Here is a 27,369-nt window from a genome sequence, read left to right on the forward strand (position 1 = left end):
CCATGAAACCTGTATCCATTTCATTATATTCAAACATAGTTTATTCATATATTGCATACAGGGATGTTCCAGATTTCTCTACCAACATTTTCTTATATTATTCCTGAACCAAAGGCAAATCAGAATAACATATTTAAACTATCAAATACTCAATAATTACCCAAACAGCCGCCATAATGTTTTATTTACTTTACAATTTTTAATTTGAGACCAGCTTATTGTAATAAGTTGAAATTTGGTATATAGCTTTATGGCCCAAAGACCTAATTAACCCTTCAAGGCGTTATTTTTTTTTCATGGTCATGCTCCCTCCTGCGTTGATTTTTCTGGCGTTTTTTTAGAGATTTTGTATTTTATAAATAATATAAGCAAATTAACCAAGTTTATAATTATTTTATTATACTTCTATGTTGTTAGTGTTTAAAATTAGCCAAATTAAACAAAATTAACCTACTTTAGGTTAATTTCCCTAAAAGCTAGCTAACCTACAAACCATCCCCAACTCATGTTTATAAAACACAACAAATTGTTCCTGTCAAAACGGGATTTCCTTGTTCAAAACAATATAGTTAGCTTGTAAAACTAATAATAATAACTAAACAAAGGAACGTAAAACACACAAAAATATGTCAGTTGAACATAACCATCACACTAACAATGACTGTAAACAACAACAAACGTAAGCTGACAAATGATCGGCTGCACGGCAATGACGTCGTCTTGAATGCAGCTGATTTCTCAGATATTTTTTCTAAAGATCGATTTTTCGAGATATCGACTCAATTAATCGAAAGTTTGAATCTTCTCCTTTCGATTGGTATACATTTTTCATTGAAAACATTCGATAGTCGTCTGTTACAGCTACAAAAATAAACCGACTACTCCATGACGTACTCAGTACGGCAAAACGCGATCTCAAGTAAAAGTGTCATGACGTACCTAGTACGGCAAAACGCGTTGAAGGGTTAAGGAAAAATTAATTTTTTATGAGCTTTACTATCAAAATGAAGGTTTTTTTAAACTTTAAACTTACAAGGATTGTTTTTTTTTCCAACCAATGATCTCACACCATGATGGCCAGATATATGGCAGGTTTGATAGTGCATATTTCCTGCTACAATATTTGTCACTGCCAAGTTCAAGTTGCAAGTTTGGGCTGAGGAGTACTCACATAAACATGGCCACCTCTATTGATTCCACTGCCAATTGTTAATTGAGGAGTTTTATTCGTTTCCTGCAAGCAGAAAAGAATGATGCACCAGAAATCCAGTGGAGAATGTATCGTGTTTTTGGAGGAAACATCATGAGTGAGATTGTACGTAAGTGGTTTAGAAAGCCAAAGATGTTAACTGACACCTACAAATATCGCCGAATGGCTTCAAATTTTACATTTATCGAAGTGATCCTTGAATTTCACATTCAGCCATCTTTAAACTTTTGACGCTATTCACGCACCACACTATCACTCAAGTTTTCTCCGTTAACACTGCACATTCTCTAATGGACTATTCCCTTCTGTTTGCAGGAAACTAATAACAATCCTCAATTTCATTTGGCAGGAGAATCAATAGACCATGTTTTTGCGACTGCAGCTCAACCCAAACTGGTATGGATGTCAAAAACAGTTACAGTTATTATGTTTTATTACAAGCATTTAATACATACAATATCAGGTTTAAGAGATCTGGTCGATAAATAAAGGAAACAATTTGTAGAATCACTTTCTTTTACACTTTTATTTTTTAATTAATAACTTAAATAATGTATAGATGCTTACATGGCAATATGAATATTCCTTTGTGGCTCTATGGGCTTCATCAATGACAACACACTTGAACAGTGTGGCGGGGCAAACCCCACTGCGTAAATCATTGGCCATCACTTGGGGTGTCAAGAAAAATACTCTTTTACTCTTCCACTGCTTTAATCTATCTCCTGGATTCATTGAACCTATGCAAAAGATAATAAAAATTCATCTTGCTCCTTTTCACAGTCTATTTTTCATATATGACCGTTTCTTAAATACGTTCTTCAAAGATTTTAAAATGGTTTTGGCATGTAACTATATTGAATGCATTAATTTTTTCTTATTTTGGTTTCAATATTTTAACATTAATTTAACAAATAATTTACATGATTTTCAAATATTTTTGCTAGGTATGAAAAGTCCATAAACTTGTGTTAACCTTTTTGATTCCAGCCATTTTTTAACCATTTCCAATCTCCTTTTTTTACCTGTTTTCCCTTTCAGCTCGTACTTATTTCAGCACAGTTTCAAAAAACCTATTTTTAACAAACTAATGATTATAAAAATGTATACATTATTATTTTTTATAATAGGTTATTATATTTTATATTAATTGAATCAAACTGTAAGGAAATGATATTTACTCTAACATGCTTTGTATTTGACGTCATCCGAATCCCGATTTTGCCGTTTAACTTATATGTCAGATGGCATCCAACATTGTAGTGATGTCGTTTTTACTTCATTCTCAGCCAGTCTGCTAAGTTTCTGATTGGTGCTGTGATGGTACAGCATTCTCAGGAACTAACAGTAACAGCTGGAGAATGATTGTTATCTGCTGGAGTTTGTTATTGTAGCCAGTTTCCTAAACTATGTTCAGACACATTCATGTCAGTAACTTAGTAGGTCGTTACCGAATATGTCTTTTCTATCCGATCTCAAAGTTATTGCTGAGTTTGAGAATAACAATGATTCTAGTATTTACAAAATATATATAGTGATAGTGATAAGATTCTTCCAACACTATAAAACATAACAGACAGTGACATTGATGATAACGTAGGCCTAGGCAGCAAATAGTGGTGGTAGTTAGAGACGATGAATTGGAAAACAGTGGGTCTGTTGAAGACTTGATTTTTCTCATTTTCATTATGCATTGTTAGATTGGAAATGAACCTAACACATGTTTAATAATGTTTAAGAAAAAACTACTGTGCAATCGTAGCAACTGGAAACATCGCAGACCAACCTAGAGTGAAGTAAAAGTGACATCATTACAATGTTGGATACCGTCCGAGACACAAGTTGTAAGGATTAAGCGTCTTCCAAAGAACCACAGTGATTTTTGTAATGGATCTGCTAAAAATTTCAGTACTAGTTGACTCAGTTTGAAAAAAATCATCAAAATGTTTTTGTCCAGTCAGTATGTAAGACGGATTTTTATTTTATATTAAATGTTTTAAAATAAAATGCATGTAAAAGTTTTCATGCACTAAGTTAAGTAAAAATACAAAAAATTTCACAAAAATACTATGAAAGGTACATTTAAAACTGTGGATTATATATTTGACACATTTTGTATCACCTATGATGTGTTATATAAAGTACAGAACATAACTGAATTACATATAAAATTACCTTCATCATCATTTTGGTATAATGCAAGTGAAACTTTTTTTATGTTTAGTTTCATATTTTCCACCCAATTTTTTGTTAAAGAATGGATGCTGGGATTGTAGATAACAAAAAAGCCTTTGATTAGAAGAAAGCTTGAATGTTATGGTGATATTTCTGTTATCCATGTGAACACATGTCGGAAATTAGGCTTAATTATATTAATTATTAGTACACTGATCAAGATATATGTTACAGTAGTGAATCATCTTTACCTGTCATTTCAATGGTATCCTTGATGGGTATAGCCATGATGTCATGACAAGCCCTAATTTGTTGTGCCACTAAAGGCCTTGTTGGAGCCATAAAAACAATTTTCCCTTGAGGAAACCACCTGTAGTAATTGTACATAACGACAGCGGCTATGAATGTTTTTCCTAGACCTGGAAACAAACATGATGACAAAACTCAGTCACAATGAATGTACTGCTTGTTTACTAGTAAAATAGTCCTTTTCGTAGCCAAAACACAATTTATGGAAACAAGTAGTAAAAGGGTAATTCAAACAACTTAAGCTTTAATTGCTGCCGTAACGAGAATAATGGAAACTCGAGGAGAATTGGTGAGGAAGCAATGTATAATCTATCTATGTAGTGCGGTTTCTATCACTAATACACATTTTTAACAGTGGAGGTTACATAGTAGTGTGCATACATGATGTTGATGTCTGTCCAAAGTTCTAGATGAAAAACAGAGACGGTTGGCTTCTACAGTTTCATGCATGACTCTAACCTGTTATTCCAATCGTTGAATACATAACAGTAATTCATTCCAAACTTGTTCATTCAATCTACACAGAATCATTGTTTTCATTTAAACAATTATGCATACTATAAATACTATTTTTTTGTAAGTATTAATATGTTATGTAGATAATTAAGTTTATCAAACATGATGTATAGGCTAATATTTCCCGTATTTTATTTTTTAAAAATCAATTCTTTGGTATGGAATCTTTGTTTTTCTTGAAAAAACATTTGGTTAAATGAAAGAATAACAGGACTTCGGACATTTCTCATCATTAATGTTACAAAATATGAACACTACGTTTTAAGAATTCAAATCTACCCTCTTCCTCAGGTGTGAGAAACCCTTAATACATAAGGTTTTGAAATAAATATGAAATATATGCCTTTATTCAAGAGGCGGAGTTAGGGCTATTTAGCCCTCTCTACCACTCAACCTCACATAATATACAGATATATATATACATATTTACATTTAATGACCTTAAAACTATAACAAATTCCATTTTAAATTTAAATTTAACCAAAATATATACTACTATGTAATAATTAAAAATCAAATTTATCAGCTGAATATGTAGAAAATTTTCAAACAAAGATAAATTAAAACTTAAATTAACAATTTACTTTTTAAATAGTTTCTTGTTATTGCTACATTCATTCTCTCAAACACACAGCCTGACCACAAGCACGCCACGAGCACCGCCATCCGCCACCCCTACAGACCGCCCAGCAACAAGTCCCTGACCCCCGCCCCAAAACGAGCCCGACCTTCTTTATGTCAGTCTTCCACCTTTCCTGGTAAGTGTGACATGTGTTGTGTGGTGCTCTTGGTTCTGTGCAGTGAAATAGCTTGAGTTTGTTCTCACCAGTTTGGACTTTATGCTGTTGTACCAGACAGTAATTGGTTTTTTTTATGTAAAAAACATTATGTTCTTAAATCTAGTTTAAGTGTGTGGTAAGTTCATCCCCACATTTTTTACTTTTAAGTTTCTGTAAATGTATAACTTTATGTATTAGTGTTTTTTTGACACCTGAGGAAAAGAGGGTTCATTTCAATCCTTGAAATACACTGTTCTAATTTTGTAACTTTTGACAATGGCAAATGTCTAAAATGTTATTATTCCTTCCAATTATCCAAACTGTAAACAAAGAATGTGGTTAAATATTAGAATTTCTAAATAATATAATTTAATTGTATTATTTAGAAGCATACAAAAACAAAAAGTTCATTATAACAGTTGTGTAGCCAATGATGAGAGGAATGTCTTGCCTGCAACAGGAAGTCTAGTATCCATACCTTCGTCAACGACTGAAACTTTCATATGGAGGGGTTTAATACTTTCATGTATTTCATCTCTCCCCACATCACATTGATCCCAAGGACTAGATCTGCCCCACAGATGGAAAGTTGCCTCCAATGAACGATGTTTTCAACAAAACCTCAGAATTAAACAAATATTACCTCCGTAAATATATTTGCATTTCATCAGCTGAGTGATGTTCTAGGTAGACGAGAGGTAAGATTGACTCAAGACGTACATCGGCATTGGCTGCATATAGTTGGGGTTGTGGCTTTCAATTAAACCATACAATAATAGTTCAAACTCATTGTTGCAATTATTGTTTTTACTTGAACAACTCGGGTCTACGCACAGGCCACATTGCCTATGTAGACCCATTTCCTTAGAGCAACCTTTCCTCAGGCAGATAAAATAACAATTTATTATAGGAAACCTGTTTAGTTACTTTATTTGTTCATTTAGATTGATAATAATTATTATCTGTATAATCTGTTCCTGTATATATTGTAAACTGATGGAAATAAACTCATTCATTCATTTTCAATCATTCTTTACCCCTATAACCGAAAAATATATATTATTTTAAATGTAAGACTCTACTCTGTTACGCATCTCATCCTTATTTCATCAATGAAGTTACTAATACTAAATCAACTTACCAGTTGGCAGGCTCACTAGTGTGTTGTGAAACAGAGCAGAATGAATAATACTTTTTTGATATTTCCGGATTGGGTAATTTGTGGGATAAACATAAGTTTCCCCTGCGGCGAGATGAAACCCATCTGCTCCTTGACTACACCCCTTGTAAAACACATCTTTAACTGGTGTGTTCTGGCTGAAAAATATAAATTACATACCAATTATATTTAGTTTAATAGACTTTTACAAATTGTCCTTTAATACCTTTAATACACTAAGAAAAGAAATTAATTTTTATTCATTAATTTATAACATTACAATTGAAATATTAAATGGTACAGTATCAATGTCACAATACTTAACATAATTTGAATACATTAACATAGTTGTGGTGAAAAGGGTTGATTCAATGTGAATGTTCAATTTAGCTCCAGTTTACCTTCGTCTTAGTGCAGCCTCTGGAACATTGATTCACCCCTTTACACCATAGCTATGTTATATGTAGAAAACTCGGTTACTCCACCTGCTTTTTGATTGTGTCGATAGATTCCAATTCTATAGATCTAAACAAAAGATTTTCTTTTTAAAAATAACAAAGATAATTTTGTTTTACAATGCAAGTAACGGAGACATCAATACCGTTGACAGGTACAAAAAAAGTTATTCAACTGCCAGAATCCGTAATCGTTGGTCTATAAGATCATTTTAAAATTTTCTTGATACTGGAGGTAATGTTATTAGAGAAGATAATGGTTTTATTACTCTAATAATTAAGAAACCAACTATGAAGTGAATAAACTTTATGAAGCAATTGGGATTTCCACGAGGAAAACAAATTTATACGAATAATAAATATGAACAGTACAAATTGTTCCATAGAAACATTCAGAAAAAAGCATAACATCCAATATGTTGGATCATGGATCACTAGAAATTGAATAAATCAATGATGAGTTTGTTGGACACTAGAAATCATCAAGGGGTTGCTCCAACTGATCATGTTATTTGCAGTCTCTGTGCTACTTGTGTTAAGAAAAAGAATAGTGTTGATCTAAAAATAAAAATATCGCAAGTGCAGGATTTGTATTTGCTGTGAACACTCATCTGTGTGCTGCGTTAGCTGTTATGGATTTGATGAGGAAATAGAAGCCACCAGGTTCACCCACCGACATTTTTTCAAGAGTAAAGAACATTGGTAATATATACATTGTCATTTTAGAAATTAAGAAAGAATAATTACATATAAAACAATCTGTATAACATATGATAAAATGATTGGTATTTTTTAAATTTTAAATAATTTATAACTTATGTTTTAGTTTCCTTCAAAAAAATCATAAAACAAATTTAACTCATGTAGATACTACAATGCTGATATTTTAAACGATCAAATCAGTTTTTTAACATTTCAGTAAGAAATTAGTGGTGTGTAATGAAGACAATAGTGGGAGAGTACCTACACATAAAAAATCATCATAAAAATGCGCTATTGACACTTTGGCATTCAAATGTCTTTTCAAAATAATGAAATACATAAAAATGTATTATGTCTACTACAAATGTTTTAAGTAAAACACATACACACCATTTCAGCAATTGGTTTTGAATTTAAATTTGTATTAGACAAACAAAGCACAAAAATGTACTAGAATAGCTTAGAAGGCTTAGTGGTACAAAGTTACAAACCTAATGCCATCTGTTTTAGAGCAATGTGGCTGATCAGTTTTTAGTTTTTCACAATCTGAAATTCCGTTTTCTTGGAACTCTTCAGCAACTCTATGGGGTGATTCAACTTCATTGTAAAATCTGGAATATAATACAGCTTTTAAATTTACATACTTTTAATTAACTTTAACCGATAAACATTTCAAATTCATGAACATTTATTGAATTTGCTGAAACTGAAAATTATCAATAAAGTACTGGGTAATTGTTGCCATAATTTACAGTACTAATCTATTAAGCTATGCATATGATATTTATTAGGACATTATTGATTTTGAGGTCTAAAGGCCAAAAGGCTGTCTGTCTGTCTCTGCAATGGTTCTTGATAGAAAGGTATAGACTTGAAAATTTGTACATAGGTTTCTCTTGATCCAAGGAAAAACTGTACAGATTTTAAGGTTAAAAGGTCAAAGGGCAGTCTACTGCCTTTTTGTAGTATTATCAGTCAATATTTGAAACTGACCATAGGTTCCACAAATTAAATTTTAGTAGCTGGAAAATGTTATGCTATGATATAGATAAATATTATGGCAGTGATAACTATAACCTCTGGTCATTTATCTGTCATGAAAGCGTACCGATACAAATAACCACCTAACCTGAGTATTTTTCCCACAAAACAGTCGGTATTATATTATATATACGTTACTCTTATAATGAGATAACACTTGTTACTGTTAACTTCATTAAAGTCTGTAAATTTGAAACACTTGTTACTGTTAACTTCATTAAAGTCTGTAAATTTGAAACTTCATCCTTAGAAAGATGTATTTGATTACAAACAAGTGACAGTGAAATAAGCTTCAAAATATCCGTTTTTACCAAAAGTTACTGTAATGATAGAAAAGCAACTACACTGTGAAAATGAATTAACAGCATTTCCAAACCAACACACTCCAATATACCATAGCGCATTAAATCTATTTTGGTTTGTACTGATAGTTTGAATGCACTTTGACACCAAAGGAACTTGTAAATCAATGAACTACTGGACTTGTAAGGTATAATTAATTCTAACTTGTGATATTACTAAATGCATATTAATTTATTTTAAAACGGTCTCATTTGTAAATAACTTTCAAGATGTATTTTATAAGAATTACTTTGACTAATGCATTATTTAACATGTCTACTAGCTGAACTTTTTAAGCATATAATAAGACTTATATTCTGTTTGATTTTAATGTAAAATTTTTAAAAATCTCATAATTTGCTCTAGAACAATGTAATTACTATTCTATTTATGTCTTACTGGCACATTACTAACCTAGCATCATTATTTTTTGAGCAGTGAGGCTGAGGTTGAATGTGATCTGTAACTTCTTTGTTTTCGATATTCTCTGCTGCTCTTCGAGGTAATTCCACTTCATTGTAATACCTGGAATATTTTTATTAAATTATAAATTGTACTCCATATTCACAAATACCATACATAAATTGTAGAGGATCTTGCTTAACTTACATTATTTCAATGTCTAGAAAATTGTAAAGAATGTTTGTAAAAAGATGGAGAGCCCCTTCATTAACCCTGGATCTGGCTGTTGAAATTCCTGTAATATCATATACACTATTTTTCTAGTTGTGCACATCATCATTCAAACCTATGTAGAATGTATATTATTGAAGTACGATATATACTATTATATATTTTATTTTTTGGTACATTGCAAGGAATATTTATATGCAGTTGGGTCTATTTTTGCATTTCAATGTTAGGATTGAAGAAAAAGAAAACAAATACCAAACAAAAGCCTTGAAATAAATATAAACAATTTGTTTTGTTATTTTTCTAAATATACAAAATGTACCCCAAAAGGACTTTATTCAAAACATAAATAATTCTTAGTATAATGAAAAGTCAAATAAAACCCCATTAAAAATGTTTTTATTGCCATACACTTGTTTTTGTATTCAACCATCATTAGTGTACATTAACCTCTCTTTTCATTATACTAATATAGAGATAACCCTATAATGTAGAGTTAATAACATAATATTTTTTTTAAGAAAAATAGACATATTGTGTGTGTTTAAAAAAACACATTCACATTCAAACATTTTCATAAATTTTCAATATATAGGTCAACCGCTATTAAAGAAACCTGCGCAAAAGCAAATTTTTGAACAGTACCGCGGAAGAGGGGCCCTCTCCGGCCGGGAGTTGGGGTGGGGAGTGGGACCAGCACCTTCTTGTATCTGTTTATCAGCTGTGTGGATTGTGTCTCGCTCTCACAGTTTTGTTTACACTGCAGCTACTTTACCTATTCTATAGCTATATATTTTTTGTGTAGGCATATACAAATGTCGCAGCCTAAGCGTAAAATATTAATTGAACAGAGTAATGTAGCCATAGATGTATCCAAGAAGCTTGCATTTTGTTTTGAGGTTAGCCGTGCAGTAGCAGTGGCCATTAGAGATGTGTAGTTCAATTCGAACGGGTCAGTCAAATGAACAAGTGATCCAGATCAGAGTGTTTCAAAAGACCCGTTCACATAGAACGTTTAGTTCACTATTTCCTACCAACTGAATAAGTTTGATATTTTTTCAAACTAGATATGTTATTTTTAATGATTGTTAAAATTATAATATTATTATTACGTTCATTTATAAACTCTTATCTATGAATAATAGCTTAACATCATATGGAAATATACAAAAATATAGAGCTTATGCATTAGGTTACACTAGGTCCTCAAAATTGTTCAGTCGTTACTTTCGTTCACTGCTAACAGATTAAGAATAAAACCTTAATAGTATAACTCAACAGGGGGACTAGGGAGTCTCCCCATTTGTAGGGAATAACCTTAATTATGATAAATCAAAAGAATATCAATCTACCAAGTCCATTGATTATAAGTATTAACATTTAAAATATTTAGCAATGTATCTGGTAACTTACATTTACATTTTTTAAATAAGTTTTAATAGATATATTTGCATTTAATAGATTCCTGAAATAATACATTTATTGTTATACATCTATCCATTCACTGTACGATATGCTGTTTCTTCCTCTGTTCGAATACTTTTTTACTAGCAAATCCTTTCGTTCACTCGGTCATTACATCCAGTCGTTCATTTTGTTCAGTCATCACAATGACCGGTATAACACGCTCTAGCGGGAAGGTTCAGTAACCCTGTACTGACCAGTTCAACTGAACGGGTCGCAGCAGTGAACGATACTGACTGAGCCGGATTAGTCAACTGATCAAATAGAGTGAGTGACGAGCAGTGGTGGGGATACTTGGAGGGGCGGCGGAGGGGTATTTACCCCACCCTGCGTGAACTCAAATCAACCAAGGTTTTTTTTTAAGCGGTTTACCTATAGTTATTATATTTTGAAACTTTCACTGTTATATACCACTTTATGGTAGATTTCACGATGAACAGTTTGATGTCACTTAATACAATCATAGCTATATAATAGTATTACAAAAAAAAAAAAAAATACTAGCGACTAGTCAAAACTAGGCACAAAATTACAGAAATCCTGCTAAATGTGTTTGCAATGGACGTCTTTCTTCAAACAAGAGAGTAATAAACACATGTTTGAAGAAGATGCTCTTGTTGAGGAAGAAATTCTGAACGTACTGATGTAGCCAACCCCTTTCCCGAATAACATTTTCCATATCAAAAGTAGAAAACTAAATCTCATATTTTGCATCCTGTAGAAATGCGAAAGGAGAAATAGAAAACCAATGTTTTGTATTACATCTTTATAATATCACTGCATACTTATTACACATTATTTTTAATAAATGATACATAAAATTAAACTATGAAATATCTCAATTAATCCGATATACAATTTGCCCCACTTAAATCTGATTTTTGATAGCAAAAATGTGATTAAAAAGATGACTGCAAAAACGTCTAGTGCCTAGTCTTTTAAATTGGAGAAACATTTTTAAGTGACTTGTCACTTTAGTCCTCTGATGGGATCCAGGGCTAACAAAACTTCATTTCAGACACCTTAGCCTTAAATGACAATTTTCACAAAAATAAATGATTGAGAGAAAAGACCATATTTTGGGCCCTCAGACACACAATGACTTTTTGAGTGGTTATATGAGATATTTAGTCCACTCTAAAAACATCTAAAATGTTCCACTAAAGACCATAAGAATCCAGCAGACAGTGTCATCGGAGATACTGGTCTCTGACCATACTCATGTTTAAGAGATCATCGACCAGTGTTGGTCTGCCTCTTGGTATTTTTCGCAGGGATCACAAGTGTCACTTTTTGGCGAGTGGAAAACCCAAATTAAAACCACTGACAAATATCCTCCAGTACATACATTTTCTGACTGGATCGATTTTGTCTGTATTATATTTTTTAATATAGAATTCATACATTTTCCCAATCCTGAGGTGAGAACCCAAATGTTCTCTTTCAGTATGTGACCTGCAGTAATGGGACTATACTACTGGAAAGCATTTTCTTTGCTCCCTTATAGATGCTGTGTTTCCTTTAGGAACTCTTCTGCTAAAACAATAAAAATCCTTTTTCAGAATTTTCAGAAGTACATCATGGAATTAAGTCATCTTCTGATCAATTTCTTCAGAGCTTAACTTATCCATAAAAATGTATGTTACTGACTGTAGTATACAAATAAATCATAAATAATGTAATTGTGGCAAACTAAACCTTTAGTACATTGTTAAAACAATGTAAGCAAAACATAAACTTATAAGAGTAAACATTTGAAAGATTGCTTAACCTAAGAAAGGCACTGAGTGTATTTTTTAAACACATGCGGGAATTTTCTCTAAACTACAATGTCCCGTGACAACACTGTCAACCATTCAGCAGTATTCCCACTCTTCAATACCTCATTAACTACTGGTGACAGCAGAACTTTTTTAAAATTGGTTTTGGTCTTATATTGATTTTACTGTTTGACATGAGTAGCTTTTACGCATAGGTACTCTTCTGATTTAATTTGCCTAGATAAATTGTACGCACCAATACATATTCACGACATTTAATACACATAATAATTACGCTTAAGTATTAATAAACATTTTATGTTTCTAACTAGTCTACCATTACTCAGCATTATTTTGTTCATCCCTAATTGAAATAAAATTACACATATCTGATATCATCTTTTTCTTTTCATATTTCTTTCAACATCCTCTGTATCATACTCAGATAAAGAAGAAGATGATGTAAAGTATGAAGTTGAGACAGAAGAGGAAAAATATGATTGTGATGCTGTTACTAATTATATACCAGATGTCAAAGTTAGGAGCTATTGATGAATTGATTGTAGAGGTTATTAGGGAAATAAAAGAAGATAACACTAAAAACAGGAAAATTAGTAAAAAAATCAAGAAAAAACCCCAAAGGAAATAAGATTAGAAACAAATTTACAAGAAAACCTAAAATAAACCCTAATTCTGAAGAGCACATAGTTAAAAGTAAAAAAAAGAAAATGAAGTTTATCCCATCATTGTAATTGGTGAAGAAATTTTGGTTGGAAAGGACAATACAATTGTTTAAAAAACTAACGCACCTAACTCAATTCATGGAAAAACTCCAGCAGAAGATATTGTACACCTGAGGCCTGGGCCTACACCAAGAGGATACAATTATTTTACTCCACACAATTGGTTTTAGATTGTTTTTCACAGAGAACTTGATGAAGCAAATTTGTACTTGTACAAAGACCTTGTTTTTTTCAGGGTAAGTTATGCAAACAACAATTATATGCCTCTCTCAAACTTGGATACAGAAGCATTTCTTGGATTGTTAGTCTTGTCTCCAGCACTTAAAGACAATCATTTGACAACAACAATAATGTTCAACATTTCTTACAGTAGTAAGAGATACAAGGCTATTACTACTGAGCATAGATTCAAGTTTTTAGCCAATTGCCTTAGATTTGACAGGAAAAGAGACAAGAGGTGCCAGAAAAGCTAACAACAAAATGGCTCCCATCTGGGATATGCTGTTAAAAACTGCCGGGAGAACTACATGCCAGGAAATTATCTAACTATTGATGAGCAGTTGGGTTAAGATGGAGATAGTCCTTTAGAACGTGTACTCTTTCTAAACCTAACTAGTATGGAATTAAAGTTGTCATGCACTTAGTAGTGGTACTAAGTATATGACTGACACAAAAACATATTTAGGAAAGCGAATATATCCTCTAAACATTGATGTCAAGACATTCTTTGTGGAGTAACTCATTCAAACTGTAAAGGGTTCCAATCATAACCTAACAATAAATAATTGGTTTACAAGCATTCCCCTTGTTTAGCTTCTTCTAGATGAGTACAAGTTGACAACTAGGGGAATAATTAAGAAAAACTAACCCAAGCTACCTTTGCAGGCCATCGACAACAAGTACATGATGATCATAAATACGAGGTGGTATCAGAAAGTTCCCAGACTGTACTCGCAATTTTTTCAGCCATGACAAAAATCACTATATAATGATAACACAAAACAACAAAGCACAACTTGTATACATAACCTTACCAATCACAACAACTAAACTTAGCACAATGGCTCAGCGGCTATTGTGGCAGAGGCTACTGGCGCAACAGCCACATTCACGTCAAAAAGAAAATGGCAAGAACAGTCTGGGATCTTTATGATACAACCTTGTATCCTCATTCTCTTTTAGTGTCATAAGGATATTACAGTTGTTTCATATAAACCAAACACTTGTGGTTCTGGTCTCATCAGTTGAAACAGTATCTATTAAGAGCCAGTGGGCAAGGAAGACTAGCTTGTATGCACTGAATACTACCGCAGAGCTATGTGGCAGAACAATGAAACAGTACTTACTTTCTAAATACACCTCATAGGATGAACTTTAAAATTAATACTTCATACACATCATCATACAAATGTCTTATTGGTTATGTACCAAGTTATTTAACCCTGAAATTGGCAATTACTTTTTCCAAAATGGCAGACAGATTTTAGTGACTTTACAAGACATACGGAGAGAATAAAATTATCTCCTCCATATTAATTCTTCTTTGACATTTTACTAGTGTTAGTCACAATAATGTTAGCTAACCTGAGACTCTCTTCTTGAATTCGTGCAAGAATAGCATCTTCACTTTCATCTTGCAGAAGATTTTTCAATTCTTTCTCCATTCGAGAACACCTGAAAGTTAAATTATTATTTATAAATGAGCATTACTGTTTTAAATAATCTACCTCTATTTTATTTATCAAACATAGTACATCTACTGTTAATATTCAACACATTTGCATTTAATATGTACAAAAACTGTATGTTTATTTATTTAGTAGAAAAATCTCCTTGTTTAAAATTTCTTCAATTTAAGTAACAGTACAAAATATTTATGGAGTTATTTCTTATATACATATCCTTATAATTTTTAAACAAGTATAGACAAATGTAAATATATAAAAATATTATACTTAAAGTTAATTTTATTAAATAATAAAACAATATTTTTATATATTTTCAGACAATTATTTATATTATTTAATTGATATTTTAATATAAAACATGTAACAGATGAAACACAGCAATAACAATACTAGTTTTTGTTTCTTTGTGGTTTCCCTCTTTTCAAAGGAAAAATTTTGTTTTTTTTTAAAGTGCCCACTCTATTCTTTATTGATTTTTTACACAAAAATAACAAAACAATCCTCACGATCATGTTTGCATTTTAAATACAATATGTTCAGAAAAAATATATAAAAATTGATTAAGAAGATTACTAAATTAATAACAATCCACATTATGTATATTTTTAATTATCTATTTTGATCTTATAAATTGGTAACATTAACATTTTTTAATCATTAATAAATAAGTGAAATTCTGCCATTTTGAGTACTTAATTTGGTAAAGATTAGTTTTACCTTTTCAAGTATTATTTAATGAACATTTGAAGTTGTTTCATACACATATATTATTTCAGAAAAAAAGGAAAAGGGTGTCAAATTATTTGTTTTGTTCCTGTCCCACACTTTGTTACAACTTTCCATTTCATAACTATGGAGTAATGCCTAAATCTACCAAAAGCTACATGTAGCATGGGTTTCAGTTGCAGTATGATAAACATCCAACATTTGAATGATCGATGATATTGAATCACGATTAGAACTATTTAAATGCTGTCAGACATGTTTACTTTGTTAAGTAATTGTAACTACCACACTGTTCAAACTTACTATAAACAAAGTTGTATTATATTCTATAATATAAAATTGGTATATATCTTTGGCATATAAAAATATAGCTTCACTGTAATACAATATATAAAAAAATCTACAAAAGTGTATAACACAATTCACTTCCTCATTATTGTTCCAAATTTTTCAAGCAAAGTTAAATAATGAGTATGGTATATGTGTAATGGCCGCTAGATATGGGAAATATTGTTGTTTGTCAATAATCTATTTAAAAAAAATGTGTTGAAGTATTACGTTCCAGTAACCTGTTACCATGGTACCGTGTTAGTATACAAAAATGTAACTAACTCACTACAATGTAAATAGGCTGATAAACTAATAAATTTATAAACGGGTTAATTCAAATTTTCACTATACAATACAATTATTGGGTACTATGAAGTCCTTATCTACTATTTGTTTAGGCTATACATACTGTACACACATATCATAAATATAAAAAGTTCAAGATAACCTTTACAAGCACTCATGTGATCTGAGCTTGAATTTGGGTATTATCTCGAGGGATGTTTTTCTTCTTTCGCCAGAAGTGCGGGATGGCGCCGAAGCCCGCACTGACAGCTGAGCATTTCTGACCAATATTTTCTCAACCTCAAATCACATCATAGATCGTACAACGTGATCTGACGTCGGAGAAGTTGGACGATATGGGCGTGATCTGAGGTCAGGAAAATATCAATCAGAGATGCCCCTGACCATCAGTGTGGGCTTTGGTGGCACTCTGCAAGGCACCACGCTACACTTCTGTAGAAATAAGAAAAACATCCCTCGAGACAGTACTCAAAATTCAAGCTCTAGTTGTAGAGGTTATATTTAAAAATAAAATATTTAGGATTTAATCTAATCCAAATCTACATATCTTGCATAATAATATTTTATAGTGTAATAATTCCATTGCTAGTGTGATTATTTGTACAAAATGGCCTCAGCTGTGGGTAGACTTTAATAAGCGGCTTACACTCATTATTCGGTTGATTTTATCGAATGTATTGATTATTTCTATCAAATTACAATTTATTTAACTTAAGATATGTCTTCAACGTATGATAAATTATAATAATGTCTTTATGGGATTTCGAAAATGGAGATGAATATGAGATTGAGAAAGCGGTTATAGAGGTTGAGGAGTGGATTACCGGCAGACTGTCTAGCAGGTTATCTTTGTAATTGTTTGGGGTAGGGTACGATAAGCGGACCCGGTTTTTTATATCGAAGAATGTAATCATTAATACCTAATATTCGCATCTCAAATCCTAGACTATCAATCGATATAAAGTATCTATAGTTCTCAATAACAATCATATGTTTTAAATTAAAATATGAATCTAATATGCACAGTGATCAAACAAATTATTATAACCAAAATCAGGAAAACTGAAGACAACCATATTTGCTCCTCTCACAGTTACAGTTGTTTCTTTCCCACAAATTTCACATAATGGGTTTTTCCGCATGATTCCAACATGTTGAAGTCATGAAAAACATGTCTTATCATCTTCCAAAGCAATGTGGTGTAGTTTTCTAAAATTGACTGTCATTTTTAATAATCAAATGTTACTGATATAAAATTGAAATATTACATTAAGAGTATTATTTGAAAGTGTTTACAGCTATTGATATAGATTATTTAATTAATCATTAAAAATAATTAATCTGTATCGATTGATTATATCAATGGTTATAATTAAGTAATATCGTTTGCCAATTTCAATATAAAAAACCAGGTCCGCTTATCGTACCCTACCCATTGTTTGTACCACAGAGAAGTATGCCTGTCAGGCAAGAATCCTTTCCTCCATTTCACAAAAGCAGTTGCTCACAGCTATCGGGGCAAACTGTAAATATTGTAAAGTATCTCTAACTTAACATGCGGTCCAGGTTATTCTTTTTTATTCTATTGTTATGTTATTTTACTGCCACCTATCAACTTTAGATTCTTCAAGTCCTACTCGCCCCAAGTTTATACATCATATTAAAAACACAATACAGTTTATAAAATGTTTAACTGTGAAATTGATATTCAGTAGCACTAAAACAAAAACTGTGGTTGTTTACTTTCATTGCTTAATTATTGTTCAAAACTGTAAAAATGGAGATGTCCGTTGAAATGTAAAATAAAATAAAATAAAAATAAAACATAACCCCAATGGACATGGATTACAGTATAAGAATTAATAAAGATATTATGAATATTGTCAAGTGTCAGTACCTGTGACACTTTTATTGCAGTTCACAAGGCAGAATGCTACATGTTTAGAACATATTAAATTAAAACTCTTTATCTGTAACTTGGTAAAGTAATTTTATTAGTACTGGTTTTCTCATTTATACACTATATAATCAACCGAACTCTGAGTCCATTTATTAACAACAACACTAATCAACACTTTTAAGGTTTTACTCAACAAAACAAAACAAATTGACAGAAGCTGGAACTCACATGTTACAATTCTTCTTCTTTTCATTACAAAGAATATAAATAATTTGGAAAAGTTAGCCAACAACCAGCTGTGATGAGGTGATTGAAGCCGGCCTTGAATCTGAGGCACTAATCATTGGAACAAATTATTTTTTCACAAGAAACATTGAACATAGATAATGTGTATTAATAAACAAACGTATTAAAAAATGCAATTGTATTGAAGCACTAAAATCTAATGTGAAGTTATTAAAGTGCAACATTTATGGATTTGAGACGAGTTCCATAATTATTAAAAGTGGAGGAGCCACAGAAGCGCGGCCGGCAGCTAACAAGTGTGCAGTAGTGCACTCTAAAGACAATCCGAAAATACTAGGCCTAATGGGAAATTCCCTGCTTACTCCAAGGGTTCGTAACTGTATGTGACCCTGTCAGTTGTGTCCCAGTTGTTATTAAAGTTTGAACTATGGGAGAAAATTGAAATCTTAATGGTCAGTCAGAAAGAGAAATGGTAGATACAGGTATATGGAGAGAAAGCAAAAATACTGCATAATTAAGCATTACCAGTAAAACCAAGTCAAACCAAAATTTAATCCCAAATGTAAATAGCCAGTAACTTAACAAACGTTTAAAGTTAATGTTCATAAGATATATGCATGAACCACAACAGTATTTTCTTGCATTGTACTTTGTACTTCGTTTCTGTGATTCACAATAGCCAGTAGTGCCATATGAACACATCGGTACGTGCAGTATTTAGTCTTTACACCCATGCGGTACTCCCCCCATTACCTAGACTGATTAACGATAAAATTCACAAAATATTTGTTGTTTTATAAAAAAACTGGAAGAGTTTTAATAATTTGATAATACTATGCACAAAAAATTAGTGAAATCAGTGTAGCTTAAATAATTCTTTATTATTCACCCATATATAGCAATGTGGGTTTACACATCCTATTGTGTAAACGATCTTCATAATCAATCTCAGATCCAGTTGTCATATTGTTCCAATTATAAAAATAAATACAGCTCTCTCGGAGAATCTTTAAATATCAATTCATCTAAGCAAATCAAACACAGATCGAATAAGAAATCTGTGGTTTTATAAACCCAGATTCTGAAGTAATTGATTGAGCACGTCGAAACGAACGACTTTTCTGCATACGAACTTTTTAACGCACGAACGTCATCATATGTTTAGATTAATTAACTTACAGATAGTAACCTATGTTAATTGCGTCTCTCAATAGTTTCTAATAACTGAAATTGTGCCTCGTCCATGCAGCATTGAAAAAGCTATCACCACTGTATCATCCCAATATGACAAACATTGTGTTGTGTAACCTGTAGCAACATTTTTATTAAATTCGTAGGAGTCATACATGCCATCGGACTTTTAAATGCCATTCTCCGTCGGTTGTATAAAAAGGATAGTCATCAAAATTAGCATTTGCCTGCAATCAAACAACATTTAAAACCGCATTGAATGTTCGTACTAAAAAGAAGCTCAAAACAAACTCAACATTAAAATCTGCACATAAAATACAAAGGTTTGAAAGATAACCAAGCTAAAATTTATTGAAGGAAATAATAATATAGTTTGTTGCTCTATAATAAAAAAATAACCCATACTTTTTATTAACGCTGAAACTTTTTATGTTTTGTAAAGACGTTCTTTTTCCTCCAATAGTTGTTTTATTTCAAATAATAAAACGTTTTTAGTTATTGAGTGGCAAATATATTTCTATTTGTTATTTATTATTAGTTTAGAAAGTATTGTATGATTATTTTGGTGACCGGGCTGCAATACCAAAACATAATTTTCTAATTAATTTCAATATTTTACCATTGTGTGATCATTAAAGACAAAACGTGTAATTGTTTTAGAGTATACAATATTAAATCCTGTTAGGCTAGAAAAGAATCTAAGAGAAATTATTTATTTCGGTGGCATATAAACAGAAAATAATATATTATGCATCATGCTACGTTTCAATTCAGCATTTTCATTTCCAAAATCTTAATTAAAATGCAATTAAGTTAACGTTTATTCAATGCTCCGATTATAGCCCAACAGTCATGTTGGATGAAACTGAGGTTGAAGAAGTCTATTCAATGAGGTTTTCTGGAATCCACCACGATCGATGGTTGACTCGGTGTTGTCACATAGACCGTTTTTGTTTCAAGTTGTCCTCAAGCATTTATGTTTTGAGAAAACTTTCCGAATACTGCCATACTCAGATACTGATGACGACATGTTATGGAGTAATCTACGTATTGACACCAAGGAAAGGTTGCTCAAACGCAAACTTTATTTTAGAGATATGTGTCTTATTCAAATCTAAAAGTGGCATCATAATAGGTAGGGACATACTGTACACTCTTATGCAACGAAGGAAAGGGATAACTACCGGGCTGGAAGAGACAGGACGGTAGCACATGAACAACCTTCACAGCTAGGAGTTTAATTTGTCAACAGTTTACCAAATTCGAATAAATATACCCCAGTGCTTAAGGTATTTAAAACTAACCTGAAAACGGCATTAATAGTTGAAGCATTTTACAGCTCAGATAAGTTCCTGGCGCTGTACAGGAGGACCGAATAATTGGCAGACTGACCAGGTGCTATATAGTGGAACAATTTGTATGACTGAGGTAAGTGAATATATAAATTATTGTTCGTTTGAAAGAGATTTAGGAGGAAGGATGTATAACAAATTTTTGATTTATAAATACAATATAGCAATTGCCATGCAATGTGAAATTGTTTATTGAATAACACTTTTATTATTATTACTCTTACATAACTTTCAACCAGTTGTAAATAAATCTTTTTGAACTCTGATAACGAGTTCATTATCCTTTTACTAAAGAATGGGCCCACTTTTCGTTTACAAAATTATATATATATATATATATATATATATATATATACACCAACTGTAACATGACAATGAATTTGTATGATAACTACTCTTTAAATTTTGGAACCTTATTAGTCGCCTTTGTGAGGTGTGCGTTGTGCATAGAGTATAAAATAAAAAATAAGCATAGTGTTTCCCAGTGATTCAAAACACGATTTCCATTACTCATTTCCATGGAATTGAACTGTAGCTCTATCTGATTTGGTTTTGGGTTTGGTTAACACAAGAACAGATGTTATCACTATTGTATCAACTATCATTGCTTGGGAAAGAAGACAGACGCTCTAAAACAGCCGGTACAAAGAGTGAAGAGTTTAACATATACTTAAACTATCAACATTAGTGTTAATTGTGTAGTTAGTGTTGTGATAATAATTACTTAGCCACTGATTAATTTTCAACGATTTCTAGAATTGTCTCTGAAACAAGTGAACTGCATATACATTTCGATATTTGTTTGTTAAAATCAAAACAAGAGCCAAACAGGTTGAATGTTTTAGGGTAGCCCGTGGCCAATGGTAGGCTAGTTAAAATGATAAATTATTGTGATTAATTCATTGTTAAAAATGTTGCCAAAATGTTTGGACAGTACCTTAAAATTTAACCATATTTTATTATGGGTTATAGCATTTGGTAAGTTGATACATAATTAAATGTCATATTAAATTATATGTATATGTTTAAAATTACATGTCTACTTTTAATTAATAGGAAGCTGTATTGTGCAAAAGTTGTAATAACAGTTGTTAGGCAAACATAATTAACCTAGCTTTGACAACTGAAACCCAGGTTTACTGAAAGGATTCTATGAATGATAACATGTATATAAATAATAGAGTATATAAAATATAAGAAGTATTTAATATTCAACAACAACATAATACTGACATGTATCGACTGTGTGGGCAAATAATATAATGTTTCACCCCTCACCTTCATTTGCAAACCACCACTGTGCTGTGCCACGCTGCTAGTGCCTGCATGCGCACTGTCCTACTCTTGCCACTGCTAGCCTATTAGTCTTCTCCTCCATTCCTACCACCATTTATAAAGTATAACTTACAGAACTTGGTTTGTACGTTATTCATTTCTCCTTCTAATAGATTATTTTGATGTAGGCTAATTAGATTAACCAAAATACTGCTTGTTCGAAATGGCTGCCCCTCTTTCGGCTAGAAATACAGTGCATCTGTTCAGTACTTTAAACTCGATTTTAGGTCTATTATAGTCCATTTCATAATCACAGGGCAGGGATGATACACTTGTACAACTTAACCCTTCGACTGGCAGTATTAAAAACTGCTCGGTGGCAGCAAATTTTAGGCAACACATTTTCAAAAATAAAAATACTGTTTATGACTCATTCCTAGTCATATTTAAATACTGAAATCAAAGATACAAATTTTAAGAATATGTAACTTAAGTTACGGTCGTGTATGCCATTTTCTTTTTAATTAATACATTGTAACAATACAAATTTTACTTTTGGCCTCAAAATATAGTAGCCTAGGCCTATATTTTAAGTTTTAATACTTTAGGGTAAATTGAGATTAGGTCTATACATAAAACATGACAAATACATTGCTGAACAGGAAAATGTGTAATACATAATATGTTTTTAAAATTTTTTATAAAAGTCTACAAGTTCATTAAACATTAATTTGAATATTATAATTTATTGTTTATAAAATAAGAGTAAAACATGTATAGCCTAAAAAATGTTTTCAGAGATTATTTGGAATGCACTTGTAATAATTTGAAATAAATCAATAAAGTAATAAAATCAACAAACAATGATTTGATAACATAAATAGATAGGCTATCCAGGGCTTAAAATGAACTCTTCATTCACTTAGGTACTACGCAATTCTTACCAATTTAACTACTCTGAATTATAGTATTGTCATTAGAGATTTCACTTATCAAAACATTCATTACAAACATTTGCAATAAAAACAACACTAACTAATTATTACCACAACATAGACATGACTATAAAAAACTGGGTGCACTTACTCATAACAGTTGTGGGCCGATGCAAAATGGAGGAATTGACAGAAAGAACGTTGAGATTTAGGGTCTAAAAATCAGTAGAGCTGTTAAAAATTTTGAATGCAGATGTAAAGTGCTGTGTAGAGTAAACTAGAGTTCTTCTTTTACTATTTTACATAAATATGAAAATAAACAGATGTTTACTACGATTTAAAATATTTCTTTTACTTAAATATCTAATATATCCGATTTATGCTAAATAAAACTTTTACTGTAACTATTCTGTAAAATGTATTATTGTCAACTTGCCAATCATATTTATATATTTGATTCTTTTATAATTAATAGATTATGAACTATTTTTGTATTATCTGCAGGCCACTATTTTTGGAAAAGCTTTTCTAGAGTAAAAATTGAATCTGTTGCACCATGTATAAATAACTATTGGTCTGTCTCAATTTTGCGAGTACTCGGCAAAACGTTTTGAAAAGCTTTTTCTTATAAGAATGCTTTACTTTTTGGACCAATACAATCAGTTCTGAAATAAACAGTTCGGAAAGGGCAAATTGACATCCGACACAGTTGTTCGTCTTGTTAATATGATTGTAGAGGGGATTGAATATTGGAACCACACAATCAGTGTGTTCCTTGACCTATCCAAAGCATTTGACTGCGTTGAAAAAATCTACTACTTGACAAAACTGAGTCCCATAGCATTTGAGGGGTGCCTTTTAAATGGTTTAGATCATTTATAAGCCACAGATCCCAAGTTGTCCATATGAGAATATCTTTATTTGCAATCTTCAAGATTATAAATAGTGTCAAATAAAAATATAACATCAGGGATTTAAAGTTCTTTGAAGAAACTCCTTGAGCGTATAGAATGGTCGATCTAGAACCCAATCATGTAGAGCTGTCTTCAGTTCCTTTCCTCTTTTGGACAGCAGGTGGGGTGGTAGCAGGTTGTAGAGTTTCCCATGTATGAAGGTTTCCGCTCTTTTAGCTTCAGACAATTGTAATAGTAATTTCTTTTATTTTAGATATTCTTCTGGCTCCAGCCGAACTGCTCATTTAGTATTTGAGAAATTTTGGAATGTTTATGAGCATTTTTGGAACCAGGAATAAAATAACTCATGGTAGTTAGTATTAATCTAAGGCAAAAGAGATCTCTAAATTTGTAAAATTTCTCATTCTTCAGACTCTACTATGGTGTTTGATTGAAAAGAATTGTGGATTTATAAATTATGAAGTTTATTCAAACCAAAATTGCTTCTTTACATGCTATACCTAAAATAAAAGCCAGTGACTAATTTGTTTAACTTTTGAACCTCTTTACAATGATTAATGAAATAATATGTACTTTAAACATGTCTAACTAAGATTTAAAATTACATAGGACTCCCGTCATATTACTGTATGTCATCAGCCAGTGTTGTCGCTAAGATTACTATGGACTTAGTATTTCTCCTCTCTTGCCTAAAATAGTTCCGTGTTGCTGACATTTTTGGAGCCGTTCATTCAAATATTTATTGAATGTTGCAGAGAAATTTGTGTATATCATTGGTACTCATAAAAACGGTTTTAATCTCCGATATCAGCACCCTCAAAAACTATAATTCCAAGTGGGTTAGGAGATAAAATACCTTCTAGTGACCATCACTTATTTTCAGGAGTGTTTATTATGCCATTTAAATCGTATATGCCTATGATGTGACGTTATTCAATAGGAAATTGTGTTCAAAGCTGTAGGTGCTATTTTTCTATAAAACTCATGTTAGTGAGCTACAAAAACTTGTTAAGTTTAAAATATTTTTAATGTTATGGTTATTTCTTAAAATGTTATTTTGTTTGTTTTAGCATGGCGTCTGACTTCTTCTACCCAAACATGGGTGGTGTTGAAGAACATGTATTTAATCTGTCTCAGTGTCTCTTACAAAGAGGTCATAAAGTCGTTGTCCTCACTCACGCCTACGGTAATCGTGTCGGCATACGTTACATGACGAATGGGCTAAAGGTAAGTCCATAACCTGAAGTTGTTTAGTTTTTACTAATAAACGTAGGCATATATGAAGACCTCAGTAGAAATGAGATAATTCTTGAAATTTGATAGTGAAAATATTGATATTAAATACGACTATTTATTTTACATATCTGTTTGTTGTTGAATGTAATGATGTAAGAAGACCAGATCAGTGCCAAATGTTGTGAATAATGAGAAGATTATGTTATTTGTCTCAATATTATACTTTATAACCTTCTACCTTTGTATGTATTTGTGTCAATATGTAAGAAAATCAGGTCAGTGCCAATTGTTGTGAAAGTGAGATTACGTTATTTGTCTCAATATTATACTTTATGATCTACTACCAAATGACATCTGAAGTAGCCCTTAAACAAAGATGCCACAACATTTCTTTATAAAATTGGAAATAAAAAAATCATTATTGATTAATTGAATTTTAAAACATTCTCAACGTTTATGTTACCATTTTTTTGCATTCATGCTAAAATTCGTGTTACATCACAAACACTTTATGCTCAACATTAATATTATGAGTAGCCCATTTTACAGACTATATCAGACAACATAATCCCTCAACTACTCATTGTATGGAACAGTCCAATGAGAACCAAATAAAGGTTACTGACATATATTAAATTTGGCATGGGAATGTCTAGGGGTTTTTAATGATTGTGGTCATTTCACTGAAATTAAAAAACCTTTTTCACCCACAAGACACTGTAGTGGAATGGAAGCTACTTAACCAATGGAGAGCAGGTGGTTGAAATGAATCATACTCGCATAATAAAGTTCAGCAAATTAAATCCTGCCCTTTGCAAGTTCTAATGGGTATTCCACAGGGATATGCCCTGGGGCTTGTTCTTTTCACACTTTTTACTAATAATCTCACTAAGTATCTGGAAGAATTTTCCACAACCTTAATGTATACTGATAATACAGTCTTACTTCTGTCTGATAAATCTTTAGAACAACTAGAGATCCAGTTATTTATTGCATTGAACATGGCTATGCAGTATTGTTAATATAAACAATCTGGCATTCAATGAAACTAAGACTCAGCAAAAAGGAACAACCAGTTCACTTACCTAGTATTAAAGTGGCAACAGAGGCAAAATACTTGGGGGTTTGATAATAGATAAAGACCTAAGCTGGACACAGCATATTGACAACTTATGTAGAAAACTGGATACTGGGATCTATGTTATGACAGTACTAACAAAAATAAGTAACACAGCCACTGCTAAAACAGCATACCTTACCTTATTTGAAACTCATCTCTGCTATGGTCTCTTAGTATGGGGAAAATCTTCAACAGGCAACTAACATCGCATCTTAGTGATCCAGAAGAGGGTAGTGAGGGCACTTGCTGGCTTGCAACTGAGAGAAAGCTGTTGCCCGTCCTTTATCAACTTATAAATACTAATGGTTGTAGTTGTCTATATTCTGGAGGCAGTAACATTTGTTCGTGAGAGCGGACTACCCAGATGTACCAGTATCCAACACAGTAAGTTAAGTACAGCAAACTTCCAACTTTCTGTGCATCGACTAGCTCTATTTGAGGATCATGGGAATAGCTGTGGAATTACTTACCAGAAGACCTCAAAAAGTGTAAAGCAAAAAGTTTCAAGAGTAAAGTAAAGAAGTGGCTGCTACATTATTGAAAAGTATTTTGGAAGAGATTTTTATGATATGTTGAAAACTGAAGACCAATACAATACTGATAAATAAACTCAACTTAACTAACTTAACATTGATTAACCTAATATTTAACTTAACTTTGTAAATAAAGAATATTGTCTATTGTTTATTGATGTGTCAATATAATCTGAAAAGTTGAAGGAATGATGTTTTGTATTGGACAATTCTTGTATATTGTGGCTGCTATGAAGGTGTTCTTTGAAAAAGAACCCTTATGTAATGAGTATATCAGAGCTTACAATAAGTAAGCACTTTCTTCACTACGTAGGAGCCTAGTACTAGTC

The 27,369-nt window shown here is 31.8% G+C and overlaps 2 protein-coding genes across 3 annotated transcripts in view; one reads left to right on the plus strand and one right to left on the minus strand.

The window, feature by feature from the left end:
• The window catches only part of LOC124362129 (Fanconi anemia group M protein), a 47,044-nt gene extending 28,573 nt beyond the window's left edge, over positions 1-18,471 (minus strand). Inside the window, exons 1-7 of the mRNA XM_046816347.1 lie at positions 18,236-18,471; positions 14,873-14,962; positions 9,103-9,213; positions 7,797-7,916; positions 6,131-6,306; positions 3,637-3,804; positions 1,778-1,950 (exon numbers count right to left, since the gene is read on the minus strand). Of these exons, the coding sequence (XP_046672303.1) occupies positions 1,778-1,950; positions 3,637-3,804; positions 6,131-6,306; positions 7,797-7,916; positions 9,103-9,213; positions 14,873-14,952 (828 nt within the window). The 5' untranslated portion in view covers positions 14,953-14,962; positions 18,236-18,471. The remainder of the gene's footprint in view (positions 1-1,777; positions 1,951-3,636; positions 3,805-6,130; positions 6,307-7,796; positions 7,917-9,102; positions 9,214-14,872; positions 14,963-18,235) is intronic.
• A 3,068-nt stretch (positions 18,472-21,539) lies between these two features.
• The window catches only part of LOC124362131 (phosphatidylinositol N-acetylglucosaminyltransferase subunit A), a 31,513-nt gene continuing 25,683 nt past the window's right edge, over positions 21,540-27,369 (plus strand). Inside the window, exons 1-2 of one of the 2 annotated variants that reach the window (XM_046816349.1) lie at positions 21,540-21,668; positions 25,222-25,378. In XM_046816349.1, coding sequence (XP_046672305.1) covers positions 25,223-25,378 — 156 coding nt within the window. In that variant the 5' untranslated portion in view covers positions 21,540-21,668; position 25,222. Of the gene's footprint in view, positions 22,006-25,221; positions 25,379-27,369 lie in introns of both variants that reach the window. The other variant, XM_046816348.1, reaches the window with a different exon arrangement.

The sequence above is a fragment of the Homalodisca vitripennis genome, chromosome 5 (genome assembly GCF_021130785.1).
Source record: "Homalodisca vitripennis isolate AUS2020 chromosome 5, UT_GWSS_2.1, whole genome shotgun sequence".
Lineage (NCBI taxonomy): Eukaryota > Metazoa > Arthropoda > Insecta > Hemiptera > Cicadellidae > Homalodisca > Homalodisca vitripennis.